A 22787-nucleotide genomic window follows, 5' to 3' on the forward strand; every position below is an offset into this window, starting at 1 on the left:
TGTTAGAGCTTTATCATGGTTTTTTCCAATATAAGCATAAGATCAGAGATGAAGTACTGTTTAAGTCCTTCCTCACCCTTTCAAAGCAAATCTATTTTTCTTTCTCCTTTTGTAGAGTACCAATATATATCATCTAGTCCTCAAATCACAGCTCTGCACCACTGTACCTTGATGGTTCAAAAAGAGGTGCTGACTCTAATGCAGTTTATTGCTATCTCAATCTTTCTAGTCGAGTCTACCTTGCAAGATGATTTAAAAGAAAAGTGCAGTCAGTCCACAAGGTCAATTAAGTACACAAAACTTCCCCTTCTTCCTGCTTACAAGTTCTTTACTACTGTTCTGGGGCTTACATGTATATAGCTGAGAACCATTCTGAAAGCCTTACTCATTTATATTCTTGTGGAATTGATTCATAAAATATTACTACATAAAATAATTCCAGTAAACATAAGTTAGAGTTTACTTCCAAAAGCCTTTTTAAAAGGGAAAAAAACATCAAATATATCAAACACCTGATACTGATATGTAGGTAGAAATTAATCTTTAATTTCTGACATGAAAACCTCCTTTTTAAATAACTAAAACCACTACCTCTTTACAAGAAAGTTGAACATTTAACATCATTACATTTGGCTCCCACTCCTACAGTTTGGAGAACACTTTAGGTATTGCAGAAATGTGCGTATTAATGGAAATGATGTTGATTTTGCTACACACAAAAAAAGTCTTGCTGACACTGCAGTTTTGTCTTAAAATAAATCCCCTCGATTAACTTTTTTCCCCCTCCATCGATGATCTTGATTTCCCTAGCTGCCAGTACTAGGAGAAGTACAATGAACTTCAGCACATAGGCAGTTTGCAGAGAAAAAAAAAAAAAACAACAAAAAAACCACAGTACAACCTGCTTATAGGGACTGTAAGCAAACTGTTGGTGCTCCACACAGTGCAAACTGCAGTCCCATTACGGCGAGGCATTGTATGTAATAAAATAACTTCATGGAGAGAAGACACTTCAATAGACAGTCTGCTGAGTTCTGCAGATTTGTTGGTGTTACCTTGGTAGTCACTGCTTTCTGCTGCTAGTCATGTGTGGCAACGCAGAGACCCAATTTGACCAAGGCAGATGACTATTAGCACAGGTTTTACAGTACAAAGATATGGTTGACTGAGCATTGTTTAATGCAGCTCTCTTCTGGCTGCAGCACTGCAGAGGGGCAGAAGATACAGTGTAGGATGCTGTATGTATCCACCTGTATGTTCTGAGTTTAACAGAGCCCTTTCTGGTGGTTTCTTTCTCATTCTTTGGATCTTTCCTTGCAGTTCCCAAGCAGAGGTCAATAAGCATGCAGCAGGTGATTGCTGTCAGTCAGATTCTGACTTCTCATTAGATTTAGATGATTTACGCTTTCTCTTTTTCTTTTTCTTCTTTTCTTTTTTTTTCTTTTCTTTCTTTCTCTTTTTTTTCTTATGCTTATCTCTACATTCTGAGGAAGTGGAGCTGCTGCTGTCTTCACCGCCCTCATCACTGTCATCGCTGTTATCATCATCATCTGAGGTAGAGTCTTCCAGTAGCTGCTTCAGTTGCTGTATCCTGAGTTTAAAAAATGTGAATGAGAAACCTTTCTAGCTCTTTTGCTGAATTTCACTCCTATTACAGTTTTCATAGACTGATAAAAGCAACCTCTTTTGAGATGAGCAGATGGTCTGTTCTCAGGGGCTTTCCATCCCATGGGATATCAAAGACAGACTAGTTTATTGGCCAATATTTATGTGTGCAAAATAATGAGGCAACAGCTATCATCAGACCGCCATAAGAAGTTCTATGCTTATCCATGCATAGGTGCATATGGGGATTATGATAATAAGAAATTCACTGCCCTGCTGATACAGAGCTGATGTCAGTAAAACTGACAGAGTAGACTTTAGATGCAGAGACATTTTTGACATACACTCTTCCTTTGACCTTTCATGGATTACTTGCAAATGGGGACAAACTATTTGCTTATTTTATTGTTGTCTCCAGTATCATCTCGAAGGATTTGCTTTTTTTAAAAAAAAAAAAACAACCACCAAAACAAAACCAACGCACCCACAGCTGCAGCAGCAGTACTACTCCGTGGGCTACCTATAGTTTGTTCAGTTATCTCACTGATGCTGTTCAAGTAAGAAAGCATGAAAGAACTCTGCTGCTTTCTTTATCAAATAATGACCTCATATGAGGAACAACATCAGATGCCTAGACCAGTTTTCTAAATCCACCCCTTCATGTCTACTGAAGGCACTCTGATGCACCAAATTTTAGAAAACACCTCAGTGAAGTCAGTGAAAAGAAAAAAAAAATCGAACTGTTTTTTAGGCCTAAACCAAAACTAAACTCAAGTATCTGAATATTATGGCATAAATGAATACAACTCCTCATTAAACTTTGTTTTGGGAAAAAATACAGAAGCTAATAGAAATAAAGTGATAAGAAGTACTTCTGAGTGATTATTAAGAAAGTAGAAATGCATTAGTGCCTGCCAACATAAAGAAACTGCCATTAGAAAAATGTTCTGAGTTGGTAAGGGTAGCTTATACCAAAATTTCACATATACATTAGTATCATGTTATCAAAATAAAAACCAAATTAAAAATGCCGTTTACTATAGAAAACACACTTACCTCATTTCTTTTTCATGACGTTTGTTTTCTCTTATTATATCGTACATTGGATCTTCATGTGCCTTTAAAGTGGAAAACAGAAAATCCAGTGTTGGTAAAGAAAAGTATTTATCACTGTCTGTTGTATTTAAAAAAATCCAAAACAAACCAAAACCACAAACCAAAGCAACCCAATACAAAAATACGATTTTATCAAAAGATGAAATACATTTAGCAAGCTCTTAACTTACAAGTATACTCTCAGACTTAATTAATCTGAACTGGGTTTTTTACTATAGGAAAAGCTTTTCTAGTTATGCCACCAATGAAGGGGACTCTCCTTAGGTGCACTACCTCTCTCCCTCTCCAATCACAGTTAACTAAGAGAACCCCATACATATGCTGTAGGAAAAGCCAGACAGAAGGAATATTGAAGTTTAAAAATAATGAGCTGTGCCCTTATAGTGTACTTTAAAAACTTGGATACAAACTGTCATGGTTTTAGCTGGGCTAGAGTTAATTTTCTTCACTGCAGCTGGCACAGTGCTGTGCTTTGGACTTAGTATGAAAACAATGTTGATAACACACCAATGTTTTAGTTGTTGCTGGGTAGTGCTTGTACTAGTCGAGGACTTCTTTAGTTTCCCATGCTCTGCCAGGGGCACAAGAAGCCGGGAGGGGAGGGGGCACAGCTAAGAGAGCGGATTCAAACTGGCAAAAGGGATATTCCATTTCATGTAACGTAATGCCCAGTATGTTAACTGGGGGGAGCTGGCCAGGGGAGGGAGGCAGCAATCGCAGCTCAGGGACCAGCAGCATCAGTCAGCAGGTGTATCATTTGCTTTTTTTTTTTTTCCTTTCTCCCTTTTCCTTTTTATTATATTATCATTAATGTTATTATCATAATCATTATTATTATAATTATTATTTTAATTATTAAACTGTTCTTATCTCAACCCACAAGGGGTTTTTTTTGTGCTTTTGCTGTTCCAATTCTCTCCCCCCTCCCACAGGGGTGGAGGGAGTGAGTGAGTGGCTGCGTGGTGTTTAGCTGCTGACTGGGGCTGAACCACAACACAAACACACAGGAATACAGGAGCAAGGAATACAGGACAATCAGATAATGAAGTTGGAGTTGTCCTAACATGCTATGCACTACCATTCTTGGTCTTAAATATGTTACTTTTAAATTAACCAGGCATTGCAGCTAAAGACTGTTGTGAAGTAAGACAGCAAATAAACTTTGCAGGAATTTAAGGTGAGTTCATCTCATGCAAGAACGCAGCAAAAAGATGGCGTGATTGTATGTGTTGGAAGGTTCAGCAAACAAGTTCAACAGAGAGGAGACATCAGCTGCTGACCGGAGGTGGGAATTAAAATGCTGGTAGCAAATGAAAGATGTTGGGAATGCACCATGAAGGGCCTTGGATATACAGCAAGAGTTTGATGTAACAGAGAAGCAGGCCGAGGAAAAATGAAAATAGAGGCAATCTGGTCATAGAGGCTGGCTAAAAATACTCTTAGCAGTAGTATCCTGATTGGACAGAATAAGTCCTGATGGCATTTTCAAGGATAGAAATGAGGACATGAGACACAAAGTGATGAGAGCTTGAAATATAGTTTAACAATGCAGAGCAACGTGAAAAGTTAGAGGTCGCGCAGAAAGAATCTGCAGAGCTGAGATGCAGCCTCATGTAGCAAGAGATCAGACTCGTAGACAATGATGGGATTACAGACCTAGACAACAGGCTTCATGATGTGGTTGTTCACAGTGAGAGCGGAAGGCTTGAAGCAGCTGTAATGTGGGCAGCTCAAGCTTGACTAAGCATTTTTTGTTACGTTGGCATTTTAATCACAAAAACTGAATATAATGGTTGAAACAGGTTCCTGAAGATTTCCAATTTAAATGTAAAAATTACTAATTTTCCTCTCGAAGAGCAGATTTTCTGCAAAGTAGTCAAACATCCAACCACATCTGTAGCTTTTCCTTTATTAGGAGATTTTCGCCATCTATATTATACTAGAGACAGAGGAAAGGTCCTTAATAAAGCATCATCTAACAGGATTCTCTTCACTTGCAAGATTATGCATCATCAATATTAAAAAATACAAGCAGTAATAGTACGGTATTTGTACTCACTACTCTAAATTGTTCCAATTTCTGATTGCCTTTAATAAAGAACGGGCATTCTTTATCTCCCGTTCTGTGTCCGTAACGTTTACACCTCCAACCTTTAAAAAAAGAAGCAGCAATGAATTGTACCTTTGAGTCAGCGCAGACGAAGAAAAGAAAAAGGAAAAAAAACCAAACCCCCAAACCAAAAGAACATATTTATGGAAAATATTTTCAATTTGTTGAAATGAATACATAGATAAAGTATTGTGTTGACAAATGTAATGTCCATAAAATATATTTTGTGCATTTCATTACAGCCTTCAAGATACTGGTTGCTTTTATATCAGCCAATCCACCTGGACCTTGTCATCCATCCACCAGACATTCTGCCCTCCCCCAGAGAAAAACGGGTGGCTTTATGAAGGTCCAATGACACCTGGAATATTTTGGCCTTACACTGCATGACTTTGACTTCTTTTCCCAAAGGCATCCAAAGCCCTTTTGTAGGGGCATGTGCCAGGAATTCTCGTGCGCTTTCATTGCCTGGTACATCAGGTATGCAGTCTTCCGGTTTTGTTTCATTCTCCTATGGAAAAAGATAAGGACAGTAAAATAGTATTTTCTAACTTTGATAAAATTAATACTCCAAAGCTTTCATGTAATATGGAACCTATTTTCCCTGTAACATTTATTTTCTCTTGTAACACATGAAGGATCCAAAATACCTGATTCCTTTAACAGCATTAAGTAATTTTCTTTTTCCCTCACCTTTGACTTTTCTACTCTCAACTGCCATATTAATTCCATCCCTTCCCATTTATTTTAGTAATTTATTTAAGTAAAGATTATAAATGAAAAATTAACAGACAAGCGCAGACGACATTTTCCTCTTCCTGTTAACAAGGCATAATAATTAAAAACAACTTTTACAACACACAGCAGTATTTTTTAGGTTAAAAGCACTAGATTATGGCTTAGGCATACAGATCTGGCAAAAGTAGTGATCATTATGAAGGGAAAGTATTTTTTCAGAAGTATTTGAGCAGAAGCAGTGGAAAAGAATCCTGAAAAGATGTCATTCAAGCTGAAAATCTGCTTCACCGTAAACTACTCCCCTCTATCCCCACTATTAAGTACTGCATTAAGTGTGCATACTAAAAGGTGATGAAAGAACGGGTATCATCCTGCCTGATTCTGGGCATTTCACTCTAGATTCATCAAGTCAAAGGGGTTGGCTAGTGAGTTTTCCCCTGGAAGCACCTATTTCTCTTGGTAATTTATACAGGTAATGTAGACACTTAAGAAAAACTGCTAAAAGGCAGGTTGTGTGAAAATCCCTCGTAATGCTAAAAATTTACTGCGATATATTTACCAACCTTAATTAGCCCTGGGGGAGGTTTTTCATAGCTGAAAGGCAATAGAAATATTGTTACTTCACAGCTTAGCACAGACAAATAAATTGAGAAAATACATTATTTCTATGGTATAGAGTTAAGACCTTCAGCTCACATTTTCCTTTAATTTTTACTCAATCAATATTACTAAGAACTACAGCGGAACACAGATACCTGGATGCAAGCAGACTGAGACACTGTCATATCACCACACGTGTCTCTTGCAACTATCCTACAGATTCATGTTCTTGTGGGGGAACAACCACTTTCATCGCCCTGCTTTACAGGGATGCAAGGCACATCCAGTTCAGCTTCAGTTACCATAAATGCACAATTCTCTCTTCTTTTTCTGTAGCACCCCTCCCCAAGATCTCACTGATCCAAATTTCTTTACTCCAGCACTGCTGAATCATAGGCATACTCTGCTGAAAATGTCACAGACCATTCCTCACCTCTAGCTTTGCCAGCCAAAACTAGTATATAATAATAATAATTTCATCTTTTTTTTCTCTGTGTATGAAACCTAAAAACAGAACCTTACTGACCAAAGTACCATCTTTCCTGCAGCATTTCTCTGGAGTTAACACTAGATATAAAATTTATTAAAATCCAAATAGCAAGCAGGTGCTACATAAAGCACAACAATTGAGGAAGGGCAGGTGCTTAGGAGTTAAATGCCAAGACACTATGAGATCATAGTGTCCTTAACGATATCTTTAACAGTACCTCTGTAATGATAAGTTTATGAGTGCTGTTTGGTGCATTTCATAGCAAACAGATTTTTACTTTCACTTGGAAAGCAAAAAGAAAACCCATGCGCTTGCAAACTTTCTGATTTTTTTGTTCCATTAAACCCGTTTCAATGAAATGGCATAAACCCTTTACAGCACCGTGGGCTACCTGTGGAGACACCAGGTAGATCTCAAACCTTCTTATTTTTTTTTTAATCCACTCTAGCAGAAACCAGCTGAACAACCTCTGCTTCAATGCTGCAACTCCCAGACCTCTAGGAACCTGGAAGAGACCCGGTTTTCCCCAAAGAATGGTGATAAAACCACCAAGCGGCTTTGCAAGCGGCGCCCCAGGCCCGCAGGAGCGCCACTGAAACACCGGGCACGGGTTTAAACGTGAGAGAGCTGGAGCAGCCGCTGCGGGAAGGGACAAAATAAAAACCCAAACCCACCGCCTCGACCCTGCCCCAAAACGCCGAGGGGGCGGCGGGGCGGCCGGGCAGCCTCCCCTCCCCTCCCTTACAAGGACTCCAAGTGCTGGAGCTTCTGGAGCTGCTGCGCCTCCTGTCTCTTCCGTTTCCTCTCATGCCGGTCCTGCGTTCTGCCGCCGCTCGCCGCGGGCTCCGGGTGGCTCTTGGGCCGCGCCTGGCTGCCCCTCGCCGCTTCCTCCTCCTCCTCCGCCCCCGCCTCCTCCTCCGGCCCCCTCCGCTCCCTGCGGGACATCGGCGCGGCAGCAGAGCCGCGGCGAACGGCCAGGCCGCGGCGACGCCCCCTCCCCGCCCTCCGCGCCGGGCATTTCGGTTTCCCTTCCCCGCCCGGGCGGGGCGCGGTCGGACAGGCGACGACTTCCTCCGCCGCCACCGGCGCCGCCCGCCCGGGCAGCGCCCCCTCCGCCAGGCCGCACCGCCGCCTCCCCTCGTCCGCCGGCCCTTCCTCCTCGGGCCTGGCCGGGAGGAGCAGCCCCGCTCAGGCCTCCCACAGCCCGCCGCTGCCTGAGGCGGTGAGGCGCTGTGAGGCAACCGGGCGGCCACGCCAAGCAGCGCGCCGCTCACTCCCGGCACCCTTCCCTGGGGGTTAAAAATAACGTGCGGGGGTGTTGCGGCTTCAAAACGCCGTTATTAAAAATAAAACACCACCTCAGTGGCACAAGCATTTACACACTTGGGCCGTGGAGGAATATGGCAGTGGGCTGCTCGAGGGATGTGGGAGAGGAGAGGCAGGACGGGCCTGGCAGTGAGGGGGTCGTCGCCCTCAGAAGGACCTCGGGGAAGGTTGGGGACGGAGCTGGGGGGCTTCTGGGTGCAGGGGAGAGCAGTAGGGTGTGCAAGGAGGGTCCCTGGGTCGTTGCGGTTGCAGGCCATGCTCACCAGAGGCCAAAATCTGTGGGGATGGAGGGAGGAGAAGGTCAGGGCCATTGCATGCAGCATCCAGAAGGCACAGGTTTGGTATGTTTGTTTTCTTTTTTTTAACAGGCCGGCTGGTGCCACGAGAGGTACATATTGGTTATGAGGCAGGGTCTAGCCACAGACCATGCACCCATGGCCATGCTGCTGGGGCTGGAGCTGCCTGATGAGCAAAGGGCAAGTCCCTCCTCTTCAGCATATGAGCACCCCTAGAAAGCCAAATCTGCCCTCAGGTTTTTGCAGTTTCCTGCCCCAGCCATGATCTTTCTGTCACAGGATGAGGAATGGAGGTAGGTCAGGGCTGGCAAAGCAAAGCTGAAATAGTTACTTCAGCCTCACACTGAAGTTCAAGGGCATGACGTGAGATTGCTGGTATTGCTTAAGAGCCAAGTGAAATGCAAAGAATGTGTCTTAGAGAAGTCCAGGAACTGAAGGTGATTTTAACTGATCATCTTAGTGCTTCAAAAGTGCACATCAAAGGCAGAGCATGCTGTTTGCTGGTAATTACTATTACAGAACCCCGTGGTTCTGAAGTACAATAAGATGAAAACAGTCATTGAAAACCTTATCTTTTACAAGGGAAATATAAATCTTAGGGTTTATTTAACAATGTAATATTATTTTACAAGCACTACTTTAATATTATTTAAGGTTCTACTTGGTCAAACCTTACTTATTTGGGACAAAAGATCACTTGTCTCATTTCTCACTTGCATTCAGTTAAGTGGCTGCCATTGTAACTTCAGATCCTGGGAAACTGGTTTTGTCCAGTTAATTCTGCCACAGTCTTTCCCAAGGATTCTGTCCTTATTTTAAGGTTTAAACAACATAATCTAGCTTTTGCATGCCCTGCCACTAATATCTAATATTGGTGAAGATTTTTATTTCACACACCAAATTTTGTAGGTGTGCAGGCACTGGAAAGAATGCAGTGGCCATTCTACCACAAAACAACACTCAGCAGCTAAGTGACATAATCTTGCAGATATACTTTAAAAAAACCAACTTCTGCTCTTCATAACTAATGCCAAGATACCCATCTGGCTGAGACGTCATGAGATGGCACGTAAGGTGTGAGAAAACCTGTTTCATTCATCCCACGGGTCTGTAGTTAGCGTGTGTGTTTTGCTTAGTACTGGGCCTGTCGTGAGTTTTATTAAGTAGCCTTTTTCTGGGCCTAATCTGGGAAGAAGAGGCTGAGTTGCTGCCATCTCTTGAAATGGCAGATCACAGCAGTTGGCTTGAGGCGCAAAACTCACTGAAGTCCATTTGTCTAAAGGCTCAGCAGCAAAATCAGTTTATTTGCTAATCTGAGTTAAATATCTCTGTGTCTACGCTTAGTATGAAGAAATTGGAAGGTAATGTGATTTAAGGTAATCCCCTATAGAGCAGGTTAAGCAGATGAACGATGTTTGCTGGAGGCTAAGAGATTTGCTGCAGTGACACTGCTAGCATGTGGTAACATGTCAAATCGCAATCAGTCTCTTTTGTGGTCATGTATCTTCAACAACAAGTGAGAAAGGAGCAATATTTTGAGGTGTCGCAATCACATTTAAAATGTCTGAAAGAACTTAAGTGAGACACGTTATAATTTTTTCACTCTATTTAGAGAAATGGCAATAGTTACTAAAAGTTAAGTACCAGCTGGGCTGATGCCTACTAAATAGAGACTTTATTTTGGCAGCAAACTCAAGGGATATAATGGACTTTTTTAGCCCCCCCTTTCATTCCACTGTTATTTTGCTATTTTCAGGTGCCTTTATACTTCACGTTTTCAAACCACCAGAGTAGACAGACTCTGGAACAGCTTTCCAGTGCATTAGGACAGTGACAGAAAAGCTACTTCATTCTAAGATGGAGAGTTTCCAGTTTATGAATGGTGTTCTGTGGGAGGGATGTGTGCAATAGCAAAAGAGACGGGAGTTCTCCAGAAACCCTCCCAGTCTTGCTTTCGAACACCCTTGACTGTCCTAGCTTGGCTGAAGTAAGAAGAGTTCTGCCAGTTTGGAGCAGGTAAGGGCCTGGCTTAAATGACCTCAGATTCAATGACTTCAGCCTTGATAGAATAATTGACATGAATTCAGGAACTAAGCACGTAGTCTCTACAGAAGGGTGGGGTTGCAAATGGAGACAGAAGGACAGACCACAGTATATTACCCTCTTCTTACCGTTAAGTCAATGAGAGCTTGGCTATGTTCTTTGCACACGGCAAAGTGGCTTGTACGTCCAGGCCCTAATTTCTGAGCAGATCAGGGCATTTGTGTAACACTCTTTACTGCTGTAACTCAGTGGGGCACACAGAAGGTAAAATTAGACAGATAGATAAATCTGCTCAGCCACAGTGTTTAAATGTGTTCTTTCTTCGGTTTGATACGAATAATTTTCTAGTACATTTCCTCATCTGTCTCAGAAATGAACTTTATCACTTTATTACCCAGCTCAGAAGTACCTAGCTGCGAGGTCAGACTTTTTTACTGCCCACTTTTAATAGAAGATTATTTAAAGATGTAGGTAGCTCCAAAATGCCTTTTTCCTCCTTTGCTGAGGAAAGCCCCAGTTTCCTGTGACTATTGCACACCCAAGGAGACAATTGCTTTTGTATGAGTCCTTAGGAAAGATCAAACCAAAATGAATTGTTAGGAAGTGGGGAGTAGGAAAAAAGTAATCGCTATTTTCAGTTCTATTTATTCTGGAGTAAAGATCCTCAGTATCTATAATTTGCTTAAATTTGTTCTATTTAAAGGGTTTATATCAGCTGAGGATCTGGTTCCTTGGACTTAGCAGGATATTTATTCAACGTTGTGCTCTTTTGGGTTTTTTTCCCTTTATTTGAAAGTAGTGCTTCAGACATTTCAAGAATTCAGTTTTTGAGGAAATGTTGTCTTACCATAAGAGACCCGTATGTTTCATCATATCCACTACAATTTTATTTTTATTATAAACAACTGAATGTTTCAACTACAAGCGGTAATACTGGGACCAAATGACTTTACATCTATGTCATCCCATGGGCATCAGTATGCCTGTGAGAGTGTAATCCTGGCGGAATGTCAGCCAATCTGTTTTTCTCCATTTTTGGCTGGCTAGAGCTTTGGGCCAGGGTCTGTTTCTGATTATGTGTCAGATATTACACACAGGAGAGGAATCCAGAACCCGTGTTAGGCTCCATGGGAAGTTAAGCACCTCCTAATGTGATCCAGAAGCAGCAGCAGGCTGAGCAGAGCAGAGTCTCCCACGGCCCCCTGAAGCTTGCTGATAAGAGACATTCAGAATACAGTTATCTGGACCATGTCTGACCTCAGGGAAGGCTATCTCAGAACAACAGTGGCACTTCTAACCACTTGGGAATCTCAGCTGTGAAGAAAGGTGCTGGCATCCTTTCTCAACGAGATGTGAAAAGTTTTGTTTGAAGTGCTAATGCTGCCAATTTCTTTTGTATCCTAGCTTAACATTTAGAAAATGAGACTTGGATTCAGTTCCCTCCTCAGTCTAGGTATTCAGTGGTGGTGACACCTGTCTCAGCAGGAAAAAATACCCTAACTGTCAGGCTAACAGCTATGTTGGTGGGGGCCACCTGCCATTCATATTCCACTCTTTGGATGCAGTAGAGGAACGCATCTGAGATTCATGGGGTTGGAAGAACAAGTGTGCCTCAACTTGGACGTGACTACACTAGGAGGGGTGCCCGTCCCAACACTGGAAACTGTACTTCCTTCTGTAAGATACAAAATCAATGCTCTAAGCAGGGGCCAGAGCCCAGTTCTCCGTTGATCAGCATCATTGCACCAGGTGACAATATCACGCTCCTACTTCCCTCTTCTCAGATTGATCTCGTGTTTACAGCAGCAATGCTCAGCAGTGAAAAGTGTTGCTACACACCTAAACCTTTAATGTGGTGTTTACTGCCGTATGTCCTCACATAAAGGGAGTGAGGGAGCAAATGTCTGAAAGAACATGATGACCACAGCTGTGTTTTGTACAGTGCTGATCCCGTCAGTGTTCGAGACCCTGTACATATCTATGGGGCAAGCCTTTTAGGAAAACTGGGCAGAAGAACATCAAAGTTTTGGGTCCCAACCAAGCACAGGTGTGAACTAAGCATTGAATTGTTTGTTTTCTGTAAAAAGTAGGTTACTACCTAGGGAATTCACAAAAGTGCGTTTGCAGGAAAGCTTTACAGCTAAGAAGGAAGTGTCTTTGGAAATCAGGGTTGACCAGCAGTTGAGCAAAGCTATTTGAACTGCAGCTTTAGTTTGAAGTCCCTTCATAAGGCTACATCCCATTTTAAGCATTCAAGTATTTTTATTTGAACTGTCCCAAAGGCTGATAAGCTGGTACTTACAAGAGGAATGATTGACTTCCTTGTTGTCAGTTCTGTCCTCCAAGCCTCCAGTGGTAGACGGAATGGATGAACTCCTTCCATCCTTCTGTGGAGATACTGCCATATTGATCACTTGGAGTTTGTAGTGGTTGTAGTGGTAACCCATGTAGTGGTCACCCATTCCACCAGAAGTGTAACAGTTACTGTCTCTTCAAGCCACCACTCAGTGAAAACCTTTGATCTTTCTTCATTATTTTAATTCACTTAAGACATTAGAGTAATGAAATCACTCAATAACTTATATTTTTCACGAGTTTTTGCCCTTTGCTTTCTGGCCTTTATAAATAAATACAAATACCTGTACGTAGTCCCAGCCATTTTGTGTTAAGTGCCATTAACATTTTTTTCAAAAGCGAGACTCTGATGGGCATGTATTTCTGTAGTACGTTATTGGTATAGCACTGTACCTCCAGTTATCCAGTGGCATGGTGTCTCTTCTGTTACTAGAAGGCTCCAAATATGTCGTTACAGAGGCAAAGCTTCATGTAGCCTTCAAGGGCCTTTGCCTGAGTAAGGGCTGAGCACATTTGGAAGCTGTGTGATGCAAGTAGTAGGAGCACTCAGATGCTAACAGCACATTATATAACAATAGTAGGGAAGGGAGATTTTGCTGACGACCCTTGGACAGTCTCCCAACTCTTACAAAACATACCATCCTTTGTGGGATCGCTTATGCCCAAGCCGAGTGGGCAGGACTTTGGTTTCATAAGAAACAGCCAGATGCAATGAAATCTGTAATTCTCTATTTATCTGTTTTTGACAGATGAGAGGTTGAGTCAGGACTGCTGCAATTTGAACCCATTATTAGAAGAATGATAATTATTCCAGATTGGATGTTCCACGTGTATTAAATATATATATATATACTGCTGCTTAACCCCTAATGGTTATGGTCATACTGTCATCAAAGTTGGCAGGAGTTTTGCCACCGACTTGGTAGGGATCAAGGCTAGATTCTTTGCCTGGTAGCCAGGTTTTTTTCGCAGCTGCAGGAAATTCCTCTTTCTGAGCTTTGGCTATATTCTTAAATCAGTGATCGATTTGCAAGAACTTTTCCCTTGCAAAAGAAGATTCCTTTCCTGAATTTTGCCTCCATAATATAGTGACTGATAAAACAGTTCCCATTTAAATGATGCCCGGCGTATCAAGTAAAATTCAGCTTCACTGCCAGTATCTGCCCTTGGTATGTCCCCTCCGAGTTGCCAACTTTCCAGTGGAACAATGGTTGAATCGCCTAAAAAGGATCCAATGTTTATTAATGGGTCACAGAAACTACAGAAATAAAGTAATGAAAAATACAATTTAAAAAATTTAAGGCAAATATTCTTGGTTCTGCTTGCCACCTCTCTGAAACAGGAAGATGACTTTCTCTTGTTAAAATAGCAGATCTGTTTGTTCCATGCAAAACAGCTGTTCCCACTTAACCATAGTTTTTTCAAAACTATCCGAAGTTCGCAGCTCTTTAAGCTTAACATCACTGCCCTGTGTCAAGTTACCAAGAGCTCCTTTCTAGGTAACTGAAAAGAAATGAATGGAAACTCACAGTTCTAGACCTTCTCCTTTCCCTGCCCCTCTCAAGAGGGTAATATGGAAAGACTAGTGTAGCAGCGGTACAGCACTGAAGCAAGGGTTAGTTAAGCAAGTTGACCTAGGAGTCAGACAGGAATTCTTATACTGGACTGTTGAAACTCACACCAAACACGCAAAAATAATGTTTTCCAGCGGTGGGTCAGGAGCCCCTACATTGTCATTCCGTTATGCTGGTTTTGCTATGAATGACATCCAGAAACTCCCTCATAGTTACTTTTGCTTGAAAGCTACAGTCATCTATAGTTATATAGATATAGAAATGGAAGGATAAATATATCATTATAGGTAGAGAAAATAGATTCTTTCCTAGTCCAATCTGTATCTAGGCAGATTTATGCATAGCCTATGCTCCTATATGTCATGTGTGGAGAGTGTAGAACAAATCGTTTTAGCATTCTCTAATAGGGCTTTCGCCTGCCAGCCTCATGCAGTGCTTTTTGGTCATGCTTGAATAAACAAAGAAATGAGAGGTGTTCTGCCCAGTTATAAAGTAATTCTAATAATGTACCAGTGATATTGCCAAAACAAGTAGATGTTGGCTAGGGGTGGTTAGGCTGTGTTAATAAAACTTTAGTTAAATTAACTGGAAACCACAGCTTGAAGGCTGTGGGGGAAAAAAACAGGATGTTTTGGGCCTCCCAGAATACAAGTACAAGATAACGGTGGAGGTCTGGAAAAATCAAGCATCGGGCAATAACAGAGGCCTCAGGACTGTAGACACAAACCACAAACTGTCAACCCCAGGTCACTAAAGAAATGAAGGCTTAGAAGGTGGGTCAAACGATTTTGTGGGTTAACAAATAGAACAAAGATCAATCTGCAACATGGGTAAAACCTGTAACACGGAGTAAACTGAGATACAACACAGAACAGTGAGCCAACAAAGAAAGAACAAGTTAATAGACTGTTAGAAAAACATATAAAAATGACCCCAAGCAGACCTAAAGTGAGGAGGAAGAAATGCACAACTTCATTCTCCTCCTGGCAAAGAGGAAGAAGAAAAAATTATTAGAATGGCAAAGAACTTGGGATGCTGATAACTTACTATAACCAACCTTTGCTTTGTCTAAAGAAGACGGGTGTTATTGACTCTTGAGCCCAGTGGAAGGTTGAGCACGATACTAGAGAAAGGCATAGGTAATATTAATTTTGTATATAGTAGTTTTAATTATATCATTGTTGAATGAGCTGCAATAATTGGCTAGTTTGGACTATATGTCTTAGTGTGATTGTAACCAAACTCATAATAACTCTCTCATTCACTAGGACTTTAATTCTTGCCTTTATGTTTATGGAGTATTTCTTTAGCCCACACAGATTGCACGGGATGTTTGGTCTAGACACTAAACATCAGAACAGACAGATAAAACTTGGCTGCAGCAGTTGATGGAGAGGGAAGGCAAGAAAGACTGTGACCTGTGCTGCAAGAGCCCAGCAAGACAGGTACGGGATCAGAACATGGCCAGCACTCAGTGTGATCTTACCAGCTCTGTGCAAACACCTAAAGATGGCTGTGTGATGTGAAAGCACCCAACTTTTTAAGTCTGGGCCTAAACCCATCCTGTAGTACACAGCTCAGATGTCTGAAAGAGGTTATTGGAGTATCACCCTACAGTTGCTCCACAGGCGACTCTCCTCTGTTAAAAACAAGTTCAGAAATGCAACTGACATCCTCTGAATCCGTGTGAATCTGTTTCCAAAACAATGTTGAAATTTCTAGGAGAAGCATTGCGTAGATGTCAAAATACATGACTCTCCTCTCTCAAGATGCAAAATGTAAATAAAAATTTCATGCCAGAGTCAATAAATGCTTACTAACTAGGGGAGACGTTTGCAGTGATCTTGCGCTGCACCCCTGATAAGCACCTGCTTTAACGCTTAGATACACTCAGAAGAACCAGTGAGCACTGTTCTGTCACACCTATGCGCTTCGGGCAGTTCCTGGGGGATTCACACCTAAATATTCATGAAGGAGAGGAAAAATAACAAGGTGTCCTGTTTCCAGTTTGCTTAGGCAGCCGCCACTGGCAGCTGCAGCGGTGGTATGCAGAGAAGGGACTGACCTGACGTGCCTCTTCTTGGTTCACCTCTGCAAATAGTCCTTTTACCCAAGGCAAGCAAGTGGTGTGCTCGTTTCAAAATGCAGGCTGGTTCTACTTCTGCTAGAACAGATACACTTACATTTCAGGAAAGTTTGCCTAGTTTATTTTGTGCCAAGTTGTTTACAGAGGAACCATTTCCTCTTCTCCTCCCAACAAATATGGCTTCCAGGAGGCATTTTATAGGCAAAATGCTATAGGCAGGGGATGGGTGGATGTGGGGGTGGGGGGTGACTGGACCTGGGATAAAAGGGTTCTGTCTTTCTGGGTGGGAGTCGTAGTCTGCACCTAATTTACAAACCAACTTTATTAAGGCAGTTTTGTTTAAAAGAATGTTGGAACAAAACATTACTATTTTTAATTATAGAGCCGTAACAGTTCTAGCAGACAGGGTACAGATTGAGCATGATAAAACTTTGGCATGCTAAATTAGTTACCCAATTGTGACCATTTGCTTTTCAGACCTTAGTGTCTATGCTGCTTCTTGAGAAGCTTTTTAGTCTTCAAATAAATGTGTAATACTTCTGCCCTCCCTTTTGAAAAAGTGAAGACCCTTTGTAACAGGCAAACGATCAGAAATTTTTGGACTGTATTTGTTTTTAATGCATTTAAGAAGATCAGTGGGATCCTTGTTGCAGGAACCACTCATTTCTGCACAGTTTGAGCAACACAGTTTTGAAAGTGTGCCTGCTGCATATGAAAGTTCAGTGAGACTCACTGTTTACCAAATTTTGTATGGCAGAAGGCTGAAGTTTAGCTCACTGGTTTTCTGGGTTTGGTTTGGTTTTCTTTGGTGTGCTGTCTCCTAGACCGTTTCCATTGTAGACGCAAACCCCCGCTCATTGGGAATTTAGGCCAATGTGCAGTGGGCTTCCTTACTGCTTCTGCACGATCCTATAGAAACCTACAGACCGAAAAGCTGTGTCTTAACCACACGTATCCTTTGTTAGGAATGTCCATGACTTTCTGCAGCTTAGTGTAAGCTTAGTATAAGCACTCCATTGTTTCAAAACCATTCTCTGACTTTGTGGGTACCTGCAATATATTTAGAATATGCTTTAGCTCATGTGAGTGTCAATAATTTGTTATCCAACACATTTCCCATTTTGTCTCCAGCTACTTATGTTACATTAGGTATGTCCAGATTTTGACCAGATTTTTAAAATTAACCCCTCCATAGGTGAACTTTTCTGAAAATCTGGTAACTGGTTTTCCTACTTGGGTTGAAATTTCAGCTTTTGTGAAAAAGTGAGTTTTAACTTCTGTGGTCTCTATTTTTCAAGGGTATTTAGGTCTGAAAGCCCTTTCTTTTTTTTGTGAAATGAGGATAATGGCATTTTCATATCTAACACATTACATATGTATATTGCCTGATAAATGCATGAACATCAAATGGAAATTGGTAGCATTTAAATATATAGTTGCAAGCAATGGTGGGAAAACCTGGATGCATAAGGTAGTTTTTTTGCAGTTTTATACTGGCACATCTTTGCTGAAGGCCCACACCCTTGCTCGAGCATAATTAGAAAGTAGTTTGGCCCAGATTTGACTTGCTACAATTATTTGATCTCTTCTAGCAGTCTACAGGCTGCAACAGTTGCAATGCAAACACAAAAGAAGGCATGACTGATGCCTCAAAAGCGTTCAAAAGCCTGTGTTCTAGGCTTATGCTTTTGGCAGCCGTTTACCTTACAAACAGCAGCAGTGTTGGCCGAAGACGGCAGTCAACTGTCATCTATCCTTGTGTTCAGCTGTTGGGAGCTACTGCCTCATCTGTAGTCGTGGTGGGCTTTTGTAAGTGCTGTCTAACCGGCGTCCGTCAAAATGAGCCGGATTTGCTAAATCACTTGGATGATAATTTGGCGTGGCACATTTGGAATGACAGGCTGATAAGCATTAATTAGGACAGCTCTGTTGGTGTCTCTAATTATGCTGTGACCTCCAACAGGGAGTTGCTGAGTACCTGGGGCAAGTGAGACTTTCTCCTGGCACGGCAGGGTCTGGAAGAGGGTACTGGTTCACTGCGTTGCCTGCTATTTGTTTGACTTTCACTGGAACATCTATAGCGGGTGGAGTAGAGATAAACTGAAGGTGAACTGGAGTGAATGAAATCTACCTGCAGTATCAGGAGTTTAAAGTGTATCCATTTCTCTCATGCTCTGAGCACTTCTGTGTTTACTGCTAAACCACTGCCAGTACTACATCAGACTGAATCCTGCATTTTAAATAGCCCGCTGACATGGCTGATAAGCCAGCGTGACTCTCTGTGAAGAGCTCTGTGTCACAGTATTTCTTATGGCCCATTGAGGAAGAAGGCCAAGTCACCTGCATCACTTTGGTCACCGGAGCTATTTAGGGTCATGTCAGTCCCTCATGAGTCACACCACTGACAGTAAATTACTCATAATTAAGTCATGTGTCACTGATAGGACTTATATTAAAATATTTTAGGTACAAAGAGCTATCTCAGGTTCCACCTGCTCTGAATTTATCATGTAGCTGCATAAAATAAAATAGTATTTGTTCAAGATGGTGTTTACTAAAACCAGTACTTACTAAGAATGTTTTATGGCTATAGTTTAGCCATATTTAATACCTAAAACCAGTGTTGATACACTGTGCTTCAGTGGTTGTTTCAAAGTACCTGAAAATCTCCACCAACTTTACACACCTCTAGAAGGAGAAATTAGGGTTGAGTTAAAATGGAGGTTCTTATTTTCCATACTTGAAATTCAGCTCAGCAGAGAGAGCACTGTGGTTCTTTCACATTAGTTGCAACCCGAAACTATTCTCTAAAGAGCTTCTTAGGAGTTCGAAAGAGAGTACATACCGAGGTGAACAGCTGTGGAAAACTGCAGAAGATAAAAATAATTCAGAGTCCCTTCACATAATCCCCCTGTAGATTATACAGCCAAAACCAGCATTATACTGTGATCCTTCTGAATATTACCTACTGATTAGAAGCAGATTGATATTTTTTTAAACTGGATTTTATATCAGTAAAAGCTACGTTTCTCCATTGCTCTCACTTATTTATTTTTAGTATCTCACTTGTCTCTAAATTCGCCTGCCATAATTTCAAGGTATCTGCAAGCTGCAGTATTTGACATAGTCCTTCTGAGAAAAAAAAAAAAAAAAAAAAGGACTACCTCTGGTTTTCTTGATCTATAATTGATAGAGTATTTAGAAAACATTGCAAATCCACTCTATATTTTTCTGTCTTGGCATGCTACCTTTTTAGAAAACCTCCATATCACAACACAATACATACTTCAGGCATGCAGGGACTGAATCTTCAGGCCTGTAATCTTAGCTGTATGATGGGTAATTGAGAACAGTTAGTGGTTAAGTACTGGGTAAGTCCAATGGCTACTCTGCAGAATATTTCACTAGTCTCAACTTCTCGTATGTTTATGTGACTGAATGTGTTACAAATATTTTAATTTACATTAGACCCACCATCTCATGACTGCGTGGTACTTGGCTTCAAGCACATTCCAGGGAGCAGAACAGCATCTCAAGTTACACGCCAGTGGTATCTTGCCTACCTCAGGCTCAAGCTGAGGCTTTATTTCCTTTTCCCATGTTACCATAAATTAATCTTCATGTGAAATGACTTAGCAGCACGCTCCTCAGCTTTCTTCGGTGCTTCTGAGACACGATTTGTACCAGCAGTGTAAGAAGGAATTTTCATATCTAGCTTCTTGCTCTTGAATTTCTACTCCGTGTGACAAGCTCAGATAGTAACGCTGCTGTGATACACAAGTAGAGAAAGAGAGGTGGCATTTTACTTCCTTGCCCTTCAAAAGACTTGGGAACAGCATTGAATCCTTGAGATATAGCTAAATTTGATATGGCGTAGCCCAAAGCTAGAACTGCAGCCCCTTGAGCATTACAGGAGGCACACAGCATCCTCCAAAAGGAGGTGCAAAGGCATGAATCCTAGCTGCTTAATCCCCATTTAATGTCTGACCTGTGACATTCCTGAAAGCTAAGTTTTCAGAGGGAGAATGGACCTTGGCTGTACTGTCTTATTAAGCCTGAGAAGGATAATCCTCCCTCCAGGACCAGCTTCTCTAGGAGCTTTATGCATGTCTGTGCTTATCTCCCTGCTCACACTGTATTAGCCATTGCTGTGTCTGGGCTGACTGAAGAACAGGCGATCTGATAGTGGTCAGCATCCCCAAAACACTTCTGGGGAGGCTGGGTTAGGGTTCAAACAAACCGGCATATAAATAAGAATTGGGGGTGTGTGTGTGTGTGTGTGCACACTTTGAAAAAAACAGCAAAATGTTAAAAATGACATTTCTAAGGAAAATACTGGACGGCTTTTGATTCTGCTACCTTCGCGCTCCCTGAACACAACTAGGAGAATGAAAAGCAACGCACCTGCCTGGCTGACAGCTATCTTGAGCTCTGTGTGTGCTTACGGAGAGCATCAGCTACAGAGCAGACTGAGCGGAGGCAGGAAGCACACAGCTTTGGTAACCCAGAACGGACACGTGGCTCTTTTAGGAGTTAATAAAACCGGTAACGCTTATGGCAGTCTGGAGACGATGGTAGTGTAATCATCAGAGGTGGAGAACTGTTATTGACAGAGGTGACCAGTAACGAGTACAAAGCTGCATAAACATTAAGAGTCCAAGGAATTGTTTTGAAGACATAGAACTTCTTAAATAAATGGGTATAAATAAAGACTGCGTCACTGCCTGGCAAAAAGAAGCGCCAAACACAGGGTAAGCTTTATCAACATACTCCATTGGTGAACTATGAGTTCTCCTTAAGCAAATAAAGTGTGGTCCATACAAACCAACATCAAAATAAGCTATTTAAGTCTGGGCAACTGACAATTTTACACAGCTTGTTTAAAGGATACTTTGCAGGGCTGATTCGGAACGTGCAGCGTAACTGTTGTTGGAAGGAGGATGTCATTTGTAACCGCAGATCTGCTTATCTTTAAATAGCTGCCAGAGTTGCTAACTTTTTTCACCAGTTAGGTCATCGAGCAGCAGCCACTTCCTAGCAGTACGTCAGTCTTATACAAGATCATTTCTGAAAGCACTTCAAAAATATTTGATTTGGCTGTGTCCCTTCTGTTGCTGGGCGATACAGCTGGGTGGCGGGTGCGCAAAGAACGGGGAGCTGGGCCCGTGAGCCGTTGTCCCCCAACCGCGATGCTCAGGCATTTACCGCCACATCAGCTGCCCTGATTCTAGTGGTTCCTTTGCGCAAGCCATCCACCTGTGTGTGAGTTAGGCTTGTTTCTTAATTTATCAATGACAAAATCTTATCATTGATGTTTCTGAAATAACTTATATTCCTAGGTGTGCCTGCATTTCCAACCAGGTGCCCCAAACCTGCTGCCATAAAATTCAATGCTTTTCAAAAATATTGTATTATTTAACTTCATCTTGCTCAGGGTTTGATGCTTCATGTGCAGATACTTAGCTCTTCCCACGCTTCTTCACTGAAACCAGCTAGAATACACAGAGAATCGTATAGGTTGGAAAAGACCATCGAGTCCAACTGTAAACCTATCACTGCCAAGGTCACCGCTAAACCATGTCCCTAAGTGCCACATCCGAATGTCTTTTAAACGCCCTCAGGGATGGTGACTCAGCCACTTCCCTGGGCAGCCTGTTCCAATCACTGACCAATCCAATCAGTGAAGTAATATTTCCTAATATCCAATCTAAACCTCCCCTGGCACAGCTTGAGGCCATCTCCTCTCATCCTATCACTTGTTACCTAGCAGAAGCACCCCTGGTCACTAGATATGTCACTGGCATTCGATTTGCTGTTTTTCTCCCTTTCCAAAGTCAGAGGCAAACTGCAGTGCGGCCAGTCCTCAGAACACTGAAACCGAGAAGCACCATTGTTTCATTTTGCAGTATCTCTAGTTCTCCATAACTGAGAACAAACCTATGTTCCTCCTCACTGGTGCATGCAAGATCAACGAGAGAGGAAAAGGCGATAGACAGCTGGCTGACTGCGACACTAGTGTCTCACTGGGTGCTTGTCAGGTCCTCTTTTTTCAGTGTCATTTGCAAAGTTTCCCTGACAGGGTATCGCAAATACCTGTGACAGCAGTAGATGCCAAGACAAACTCATATCTTTAGAGTTTTGATATAAAATGGAACATTTATAGAATCATAGAATCATTAAGGTTGGAAAAGACCTCTAAGATCACCAAGTCCAACCATCAACCCAACACCACCGTGCCTCCCAAACCATGTCCCAAAGTGCCACATCTACATGTTTTTGAACACCTCCAGGGGTGGTGACTTCACCACCTCTCTGGACGGCCTGTTCCAATGCCTGACCACTCTTTCAGGAAAGACATTTTTTCTAATATCCAACCTAAACCTCCCCTGATGCAAACTGAGGCCATTTCCTCTTGTCCTATTGCTAGTGACCTGGGAGAAGAGACCAA

At 41.9% G+C, this 22787-nt stretch overlaps 1 protein-coding gene across 1 annotated transcript; it reads right to left on the bottom strand.

Moving 5' to 3' along the window:
* Window positions 1-524: 524 nt before the first annotated feature.
* Window positions 525-7631, bottom strand: RP9 (RP9 pre-mRNA splicing factor). Its single transcript, XM_064443911.1, has 6 exons — window positions 7405-7631; window positions 6133-6163; window positions 5213-5342; window positions 4781-4872; window positions 2662-2723; window positions 525-1591 (listed from the first exon to the last, which is right to left on the bottom strand). Exons 1-6 carry the CDS (start codon window positions 7602-7604, stop codon window positions 1363-1365), a joined length of 744 nt encoding a protein of 247 aa, XP_064299981.1. The 5' UTR covers window positions 7605-7631; the 3' UTR covers window positions 525-1362.
* Window positions 7632-22787: the final 15156 nt, after the last annotated feature.

This window comes from Phalacrocorax carbo, chromosome 2 (assembly GCF_963921805.1).
Source record: "Phalacrocorax carbo chromosome 2, bPhaCar2.1, whole genome shotgun sequence".
Lineage (NCBI taxonomy): Eukaryota > Metazoa > Chordata > Aves > Suliformes > Phalacrocoracidae > Phalacrocorax > Phalacrocorax carbo.